The following is a 10,363-nucleotide window of genomic DNA, read 5'->3' as shown; positions in this document are numbered from 1 at the left end:
TTATAGTTGTAGTTCAAAATCCCATGTGGCAATTTCTTTTTTTTTCTTATAACAATAGAAGTTAATGGCAATTTTGTAAACAAATGCAGTTTCAGATACAATGTAATACATATAACTTTCTCATTTTGGGTTAATAGACTGCTAACCTCAATTAATATGTGATGGATGTCACTTTTATTTCCCCAATAACTAGGAAATAAAAATTTTCTATTCACATAAATTGATTAATTATGTGACTCATATTTATGTAAAGTTAGCATTTTAATTTCAAAGTCATATTTGACCAATGAATGAGTGGAGGGTTCATTATATCATCCTAAACACCCCTCAAGGTCTCAATCTGATGTTTTGTAAACATTTTATGGACAAGTAGTCTACTAAATCTTATAATTACATATCAAGTGTAAGTTTTATCGTAGTTTGCCACATGGCAAAATAAAGCTTTGAAGATTTAGGTTTATGAAAAAATACATTGCAGTGGTTGGAATAGCTTAAAAATACATGAACATATATGACACGGATGATGGATGCATATTCGACCCGAAATATGCTGGCCACCTTGCCAATGCCACAGCTCTGGGTCACCTAAGCCAGTATGATCTGCATATCATAGATTAGGAATCCGGCCAATGATACATCACCATGTTGCATGGACTCCGCACAAGTCGTCAGTAGATGCACCAACCTGATACCGGAATCCTCTTCCATCGCCTGCTGCTGATGCTGAAGGGAATTATTCTGGTCAATCCAGGTATCAGGTCAAGAGAATATTATGTATGGTTTGCACAAAATCAAAGTATTATCACTAAGTATTCTCTATAAAATGATCAGAAACTTCTTCTTTTGCCACACTATATAAGAAGAAAGTATCTGAGAACAGGAGCTATGGAATTTTCCATGAACAGGGGCTATGGAATTTGCCATGAGCTCATGTTTAGAGGATCATGGCACACCATTGATTGGATCCTTTCAAAGAGATTAACTAGGGCAAAAGTCTTATAAGTTGAGGTAAAGCTGCAGTTGGGGCTATGAATCATGATTGATTGACATACCCTGTTTGAATTGAAAGCTAACATTGAAACAACAGATGAGCTAGATGAGGTTTCCCTACTCTTGGGTTGATCCTTTTGAATTTAGAGATCATAGTTCGATTTTTGTTGGGAGTTTAGTCTCATATCGGCTACTAATTAGCCTATAGCACCCCTTATACACTTAGGAGTCCTTCCACCTAAACTTATAGGTTGGAAAACTATAATTAGCCTATAGCCCCCCTTTATACACCTTGGAGTCCCTCCACCTATTCGAACTTTTAGGTTGGAAAACTTTAGCCTCCTTTACACACCTAGGAGTCCCTCTACCTATTCGAACTATTAGGTTGGAAAACTTTAATTAGCCTATAGCCCCCTTTATATGCTTAGGAGTCCCTCCACCTATTCAAACTTTTAGGTTGGAAAACTTTACATGTTATCAAGTAAAAAAATCGTCTGTCTCCCCCACTGGTGCAATGAGGATTTGGACAGACGAGAGCACCTCGGGGTGTGTGCCCGGAGAAAGATCATTCTTGTTGGAGGGAAAATAGTTTGAAGCTACACACAAGCAAAAGATCATTCTTGTGGATGACAAAATGACCAATTAATGAATTGTTTTTCAGAATTAGAACTCTTAACATTCTATTGTTCTCCAGCAACCAAGAGGGAACATTGTAATCTGAAAACTTCTAGTTACTCATTCAAACAGAGTCAGTTAAAAGTGCATAAGATGTATATAACTACAGAACTCAGATTGTTAAAAAGATTTCTATAGAATGTACAGACTATAGAATAGCAAATCATCTCCAGAAGTTTAATTTAATAGAAGCATAAAGTTGTGCTTGTAGTTCATATTTCTTTACAACCCCACACCCCACCCCCCACCCCCCACGCCCCCGCAAAAAAATAAATAAATAAATAAATAAATAAAAAGCTGATTGGGAATTTTAAGTACCTCCCTTGGAGTCCACATATAGACAAGCATTTCAGATGATATCTTCTTTAACCTATATAATTGCAATTAATTATAAAAAAAGAACTTGATAATATCATGGAATCAGAATGACTAAATTGAAATGAGCTAACCCGAAGAAAAAGGACCCACAAACCACAGAAAGATCTAGTCTAAGGAGCCTATGAATTCCTAGAACTTGGTTTCTCTCTTTCGGTTCCATTAACGTACATCCACATCCATTACAATAACAGGGAGAGAGTTTACTTATCAAACTGTTTAAACCGAAGATATTTGCATGTAACACTTTGCTTCACATGAGTCTTCCACCTAGTGAAGCTCTAACGGTGCTAAAATTCAAAAGAGAAGCCTCTCAGAGCCTTAGGACACAAGAGTATTCATTCAGGTTTTATTGCTGCAAAGAGAAGTATAGAGTGGAAGAAAGAGGGTGTGAGGGAGGGGATAGATTCGGATAGCTAAAGATAATGGAGAGGGATCTTTTTTTGCAACTTGTTCTTGTCATGGAGGGAAAATAGTTTGAAGCTACACACAGGCGAACAGAGAGATTTCAAGAAAGAAAACAAAGAAGCAATGGCCGATAAAGAGTAAGCCACGCTGTTAGAGGGAGAAGGAAAGGGGAAAAAACCCACTTCCCAATCCCATTACCATGCTTAGTCTTGTATGATCATATACTAAAATCTCAGGGAAAAAAAAAACAGCAAATGTTTATCATAAGCAAAGGCGAAGGACAATAGAAAGGGTGGAAATTAGTAGAACTGGGTTAGGGATTTTCTTTGTAAAAGAGAGAATTGCATGGGAAGAAAGGGGCCTAAGTAACTGCTATAAATAAAATCAACTAATTTAATCCTGTAGCAGCTCTTAAGAATTCCTTGAGCTGGAAATAACAATTTTTTTCATCTTGTTTTTATATCTGTTTATGTTAAGACCATCACACAAGCACCCAACAATATAACCACAGAAATAAATCTCCCATGACTAAATACATACACATACACACAAACACACAGTAAAAGAATAAGTTTAAGGAACACATTTAACAGAACAAAAATAGAAACCCATACAAAGAGAAATATATACCTGAGTGGCTAGGGTTAGCAAGATGGCAATAAGGGGTTGGATTTGGGAGCGTCGCAGCCATCAACTTTTCCCATAAAAGCGCCATTAGTTGGGCTGAAATCATTCCGATGCTTATCGAGTTCTGACGGAACGAGAATAATTGGTTTGTAAAGATAAACGCAGGAAAAGAAATAACCCCCAACACCTATGTTCTGAATGTCAATGCCGGAATTATCGAATCATCAGTGTGATTGAAACAGTCAGCCGAATTTCCTCTATCGGATGACAGTCGTTCACCTCTCCTTCGTCTATCGGCTGACAGTCGTTTACCTCTCCTTTCTCTATCTCATTCACCTGTTCTTCTTTTTTTTCGCTAGAAAGTCATTATATTAAAATGGAAGAAAAAGGAAGAAATTACAGAGCTACATCAAACTGAGAAAATAGAGTGAATCAAAAATAAAATCGATTCCCTGACCCCCACCTTCGGCATTGCCATCAGCAGAGGAAAGAGAATCCCACTAATCAAATCTATAGTTTGGTCTGCCATCAGCATCTCTTCTGATGAAATCCTTAATGTTGGCAGGAACGTCAACATTTATGGCTGATATCCCTGTCTTCGCCGCATCTCTAGCCAGGTAGTCGGCAATTGAGTTCGCTTCTCTGAAGTTGTGAGTTATTTTCCATGTGATACTCTCCAAATATGGCTGGAGGAATATCCATCTCTGCAAAGCAAACCATGGAATTTTATTTTGCTGGATAGAGATTGCAACAGCACTAGAATCCGTCTCTACCCACAGACATGGAATGCCCATCTCCCTAGCACGCATCAGCCCCACCATTAGGCCTTCGATTTCAGCTTCGAAGACTCCCGAGACACCCATAAAAATTTTGTAGGAGCCAAGAACGCCTCCCCTGTGATCACGAAAAATTCCTCCTGCACCTGCACGACCTGGGTTCCCCCTTGAGCTTCCATCAAAATTCAATTTAATCCAATTTGCCTCGGGTCTACACCAGAAAACCTCTAAGATTGCTTTTGGTGGAGATCGCTGAATCGGAATACCAAGCTTCCTGCAGCAAATGAGATCGGACATTGTCTTTACTTCACCTTTAGTGCTTGGCTTAGCAAACTGAATATCCTCTAGAATCATCTGCTTCAGGTATCTTGCCGGTCGTTCCTTGCCATCATGCCTTCTCATATTTCTTTCGCGCCAAATGTGATCAGCCACTGTTAGTAACCCCATGATCCATGCCTCTTTGCAGCAAACTGATTTCTGTTTTCTTCTCCACCATGTGAGGAAATCGGCCATGGTTCCAGCAGGCTGCCATTGCACATTGAAGCATCCACAAAAAAAGAGCCATATTTCTTCGGAGTAGGAGCATTGAAGGAAAATATGAGACGATGTCTCAGCCTCCATTCCACATAAGCTGCATTTAGAGACAAGGACTATGCCCCTCTTTTGAATAACGTCATCTGTAGGAAGCTTGTCGTGCACCATTCTCCAACCAAAGATAGACACCCTGGGTTGCATCTTTTTACCCCAAATCAAAGAGAACCATGGCACTTTCGGGTTACGAATCCTAATATCTTCCCAGGCAGAATTAGAATTGAAAATCCCATCAGATGATAGACTCCACAGGCACATATCTTCACAGGGATAAGATGGAATTTTAATGGTTCGAATTTTCTCAAAAATATCATGCAGCAAAGGGGAGATAACATTTGGCAATTTCCATTTAAAATTGTCAATGAAGTCACTGACCTTTCCCTTGCAGAGAAGACTCGACTCTCCCTCCAGGCCAACTAGCTCTAGGATGGATTTGCCGCCCAACCATTTATCTGACCAGAAATTTATGCTGTCCCCATTTCCAATCATCCAGGCTTCTTTGGTGGTCATGAAGTCCCACATCTTCCTAAAGCCTGGCCAAATCGATGAAGGCTTATAGGACTTTTTGAAGGAACCATCACCCCTCAAAAATCTCGCCCTTAAGAATTTGCATGCTAAGGAATTCTCATGCTTGACCCTCCAGACCATATTACAGAGCATGGCTTTGTTTATGTCTCTGAGCCTTCTCAGTCCCAAACCACCTTCATCCTTAGGCCTGCAACAAAGATCCCATCTGACTGATATTTTTTTTGCAGTATCAATCTCACCTGTCCAGATAAAATTTCTCATCCACCTCTCCATTATTGCAATAAGGGATGAAGGCCACCAATATACAGCTGAACTATGGTTCATCATTCCCAAGATCACTGAGCGGACCAATTCCACTCGTCCAGCCATGGACAAAATCTTCCCTTTCCATCCTGCTAGACGCCCTTTGACTTTATCCAGAATGGGGATTAGCGACTCCTTTTTCAGCCTTCCCTTAAAGATCTCGACCCCCAAATAGCGGGTGGGGAAGTTACAAATGGAGATACCAAGCTCTTCTGCAATGGCTTGCTTCCTAGAGGCAGGAACAGATCCCAAGAAAAGCTTGCTTTTGTCTAAATTTATTTTCTGGCCAGAGAAGCTTTGATATTTAGCGAGAAAATTATTGAGATTTTTAACATACCTGATGGAAGCATTAGAAAAGATAAAAACATCATCAGCAAAAAGAATATGTGTAGGGATAATCGCCCCACGCGGACCCGATAGAGCTTTAATGCTGTTATTGGCTAGGAGCTCAGATAAGCCTCTACAAAGAACCTCTTCAGCAATGATAAACAGCATAGGCGAGATTGGATCTCCTTGTCTCAGACCCTTCTCCACACCAAAGAATCCAACAGGGCCACCATTAAACAGAACTGAGATTCTGGCAGAAACAAGGATCTGATGGATCCAAGAGATCCATTTTTCAGAAAATCCAAATCTCCTCAGAACATGAAAAATAAAATTCCAAGAGATGGTGTCGAACGCCTTATGGATATCAATTTTTAAACCCATACCTCCACCTCTTGTGGATGCAAACATCATGTTTGCCAGCTCTGAGGCAAGTGATATGTTGGAATGAATGATCTTCCCTTTCTGGAAGGCCCCCTGCTCCTCAGAGATAATTTTTGGAAGAACACACGATAATCGCATAGCCAGAATCTTTGATATTATTTTGCATGAAAAATTTCCCATGCACAATGGCCTGAATTTGTCTAGGGATAGTGCTCCTTCAATTTTAGGAATCAAAGCCAGGAAATTATTATTAATGCCGTAAGGCATGAACCCGGTTCTGAAAAACCATCTGATAGCATTGCACAAATCTGAAGATATGATGTCCCAACATGATTTATAAAAAGCTCCAGGAAATCCATCTGGACCAGGAGCACTATCTGGATCAAGATCCCACACCGCATGCTTAATCTCAGAGTCAGAGGGAATACCATCTAATCGACCTCTATCCCATTCTTCCAAAACATTAGGAATGCATTGCAATAAATCCATGTGATTGGTAAGGGGAGTACCTTTGTGAAAATGCTCATAATAACCCGCAACATATTCCTTGATCTGCTCTCTATCAGAGATCAGGGTCCCATCAACCATCTTCAGTGATTTAATGGAGTTCTTCATTCGCCGAATCTTCACTGAGATGTGAAAAAATTTTGAGCATCTATCTCCTTGATTCCTCCATCTAGAACGAGATTTTTCAGCCCATAATTTCTCATAATTTTGCAGGGCCTTCAGATATCTGGTCTTTGCATCAGCTTCTTTGGCATAAATTGAGTCATTTATCCCATCTCTGTCAATTTCAGTCTGGATCTCCTCCATGCATTTTTTTGCTTCCATCATCTCCAAATTAAAATTTGGAAAATTTTCTTTTGCCCAGGAGCGCAGGAAGACCTTCAATCTTTTTAATTTTTGAGCCATAACCATCATTGGCGATCCAGGAATGTCATTCACCCAGGAGGACTTAACTGCATTTAGATAACCCTCATGGTCTGCCCAGAACCTCTGGAAGCGAAAAGGACAGTTTTTTGGTCTTTCAGAGCCTTCAGACACCACCAAAATGGGAGTATGGTCAGACGCCACTCTCTGCAAGACAAATTGGTGACATTCTTGAAAATAAGAAATCCAGGCCTCATTGCAAAAGCTTCGATCGAGCACTGCAGAGACATGTCCCCTTCTCCTGTTATTAGTCCATGTGAATTTCCTTCCCTGCGAAGGAACTTGAATTAGTGAACAAGTATCCACCATTGCGCCAAAATCTCCCGCTGATCCCAGGTTGAAAATTCCAGGCCCCCTTTTTTCAGAAGAGAGAAGGGTGGCATTGAAATCTCCAAAAATCATCCAAGGAGTAGTCAGCCCAGGATGGGTTGCCACCAAGTCGGTCCACAATTCTCTTCTAGCAGCTCTTAGGCATTTGGCATGCACTACAGATAAGATGAAAATTTCCTGAGCCCATTGCACAGAGACAGAGATTTGCTGCTCAGAAGACGATAGCACAACAGGCTTTGCTACACCTCTTCGCCAAATCAGCCATAGATTTGAGACTCCGCCTAGACGCTCGTTATGGATTAAATCAGGGTCAAAACCCAGCTTGTTGAAGAACAACGTAGGAAAGGCGTCAGAGGGAATCATAGGTTCGGCAATGCAAAGGAAATCAGGTCTTTTGTCCCTTAAAATATTCCTCAAAGCTAACCTTGCAGCAGCCTTCTTTATCCCTCTAATATTCCAATAGAGGGCTTTCATTTACTATTTTTTGATGAGGCAATGCGGCCAGACTTTCGCAAAGTCTGCTCTGTATTGGTCAGGTGTTTCCCCTTTCCCTGTCTTCCAGGAACCAGATCCAAAGCCTCCCTTTCGCAGAGAGTTTTGTCTATCTGCTCTACCTCCTTATGATTAACCACCACCGTGCCACCATTAATCTCAAGAGGGTTGAGTGACGAGATGACATTATTGTACCATTGCAGTGCTTGGCACTGACCATTCTCATGTTGTTCGCCATGCCTAGACAGGGTCATCACCCGATCACCACTACCATGGTAAATGGAGCTTGAAGATTCCTTCTCTTGTATGGCCCTATGGGTGATAAGAGACCCATTTCCACCAACCAACCCATTATCCGATCCATCCATAGAATCCGCCCCATCATCCAAGTCATTCTCCCCATCATCCAAGTAATTCGTGTCAGCTAGATTATTTCTTTCCATATTCCCTTCTTCTTCTAATGGAAGGCATATTTGTATGTCTCCATTCAAATTATGCATAACTGATTTTCCATCAATGTTCCTTAAAGTGTGCGAGTCAAACATGGAAGGAGATCGTTCCTTCGAAAGTAAGGAAAATCTTTCCAAGTTAGACGCACCAGCCATCAGATTCTGCTCATTCCGGCGGCCACTGTTCTCATTCCGGTGACCATTGCTCTGGACGCCTTCCTCTTCATCAACATAGGTCGCCCCTGGAATAGTCTCTTTGCGCTGCGACTCCTTCCTGGTCTCTGCGTCCATTCTCACTCTACATACATGGACAGAATGTCCCATTTTTTTGCAAAAACCACATCTGATCAAGGCATCTTCATAGATAATATTTTGTTTGAACCAGAATGTTTCGTTAGTTCCTGGTTGCCTTCGTTCTACCTGGATTTCTTTGAGTCTGGTAGCTCCAATCTCTACCTCAACCTGGACTCTCGCAAAAGCGCCCATTGCCGCAGATCGAGTTCGTCTGTCCAGTGCCACAGGTCTCCCTGATGCCTTGGCCATTGTTAGCAGAATCCTCTCGTGCCAGTATTCCAGTGGCAGGTCAGGAAATCTGATCCAAACCAACTTGGTTTTGACGTTCTTGGCATGAACATCAAAATCTGCCTTCCAAGGCTGGAATCTGATGATCTGCCCACAGACTCTTGTAAGACTTCGTCTCCACATGGCTGCCATGTCTCCTTCACTTTCAAATTGTAGAAGAAAATACCCCTTCCCCATAGGAGCCATCTTCACTCCGCCTTTAAGATTCCAATTCTCCTTCGCCTCCTTTCGAATGTCATCCATTGAAAGGTATCTAAAGTTCGTCCTCCCGATCAATGCAAACCTGAACCGTAGCAGTCTTTCCTCATAGGCATCTTGTGGGATTATGATCTTGGTGTAGGCTCCAGCGTGAATAGGATCAGGTAAAGTTCCCACTTCCGGCAAGGCATGACCCACCACAGTAGAGTAGGATCGTCGCACCTCCTCCCTATTTTCATCTGCATCCTTGACCCGATCAACCTCTCCTCCCTCTACAGATCTAGAAACATTATTAGCAGAAGCCGATCTGGAATCCTTCCTTGGAAAATCTGGTTTCAGAAAATCAGTAATCAAAGCCTGTCTACCACGATCCGGAGGCCAGCCATCCTTTGGCTCATGTCCGATTCTAGTATCATTACTCGACACAGCCATCATCTTCTCCAATTTGGTGTTCTCAGGCGACGGTCGACGGTGATACCCCTGTTCTCCAATCTGAATTCTCCAGCCCAGCGAGAGAACCTGCAAGTTGGGATCAGAGCATCCGAAGTTCTCACGGCCGAGCAGATCAGATCAGAGCAGAGCAGAGCAGATCCGAGCAGAGACGGTTCTCTCTCACGGCAGAGCAGAGCAGATCAAAACATAAGGTACAGTCTGTGAGAGAGCAGAGCAGAGAAGGAGGGAGAGCAGATCCGAAGTTCTCACGGCGTGTGAAGTTCCAAAGAAAATTCTCACGGTGTCCGACGGGCAGGTCCGAGAAGATCCGAGCAGATCCGAGCAGACCTGAGCAGATCCGATCAGATCTGAAGTTCTCACGGCGTCCGAAGGGTGAGGGAGATTTCTCCGAGTATAGAAAGTCGTTTCTTGTATCTTTTCCTCCCGCCGAGCAGGGCCGAGCCCAGCTAACTTCTCTCATTCACCTGTTCTTCCTCTATCTCGTTCACCTCTTGTTTCTCTATCACGCCTTCTGCTATTTAGAGGGAGAAGGGAAGGGAAGGATGAGTTCTCACCTTACTGAATTGCCGAGTCTACACATTCCAAGGAAAATCCATCGAATTCTTTTCTCCTTTCTTTCTTTCTTCCTTCCTCATTTTTCTTCTATTTTTTCTTCCTCGCCTCACTTGTCTAAGGTGCGGAGCAGATCCCGGCATTGGCCGCTTCAGATTAGAAGCGGTGGCGCTACCGGTTGAGTGTTTGCGTGAGGTCTGCTCCGCCTTCTCTCTTTAGTCTCTTCAGTTTTTGTAGTTTCTTCAAGATCCACACCGTGGTTTGGAATTAATACATATAGTTGGGAAGGACACAATGAAGGGATGGGGTGAGAGTGGGAAATTGGAAGAGTTGGAGACGAGGACAGCTCAGGAATTTCTTCATTTTTACTCACAAGACTCCAAAGTGTTCATGGTT

The 10,363-nt window shown here is 42.2% G+C and overlaps 1 protein-coding gene across 7 annotated transcripts; it reads right to left on the bottom strand.

Moving 5' to 3' along the window:
- Positions 1-278: 278 nt before the first annotated feature.
- On the bottom strand, positions 279-10,363 carry LOC122060066. Of its 7 annotated transcripts, none has more exons than XM_042623227.1 (3): positions 2,115-7,845; positions 1,984-2,035; positions 279-738 (listed from the first exon to the last, which is right to left on the bottom strand). In XM_042623227.1, the coding sequence occupies exon 1, from the start codon at positions 7,713-7,715 to the stop codon at positions 3,576-3,578; it is 4,140 nt and encodes a 1,379-aa protein (XP_042479161.1). In that variant the 5' UTR covers positions 7,716-7,845; the 3' UTR covers positions 279-738; positions 1,984-2,035; positions 2,115-3,575. The 7 variants fall into 7 exon arrangements, 6 of the variants coding, with proteins under 6 accessions (XP_042479161.1, XP_042479162.1, XP_042479163.1 ...); XM_042623228.1 differs by having other exon boundaries at positions 279-723; XM_042623229.1 differs by having other exon boundaries at positions 3,079-7,845.

The sequence above is a fragment of the Macadamia integrifolia genome, chromosome 13, assembly GCF_013358625.1.
Source record: "Macadamia integrifolia cultivar HAES 741 chromosome 13, SCU_Mint_v3, whole genome shotgun sequence".
In the NCBI taxonomy this organism is placed as follows: Eukaryota; Viridiplantae; Streptophyta; class Magnoliopsida; order Proteales; family Proteaceae; genus Macadamia; species Macadamia integrifolia.
Note: the sequence above shows the minus strand (reverse complement) of the source record. Positions and strands in the feature narration are given on the sequence as shown.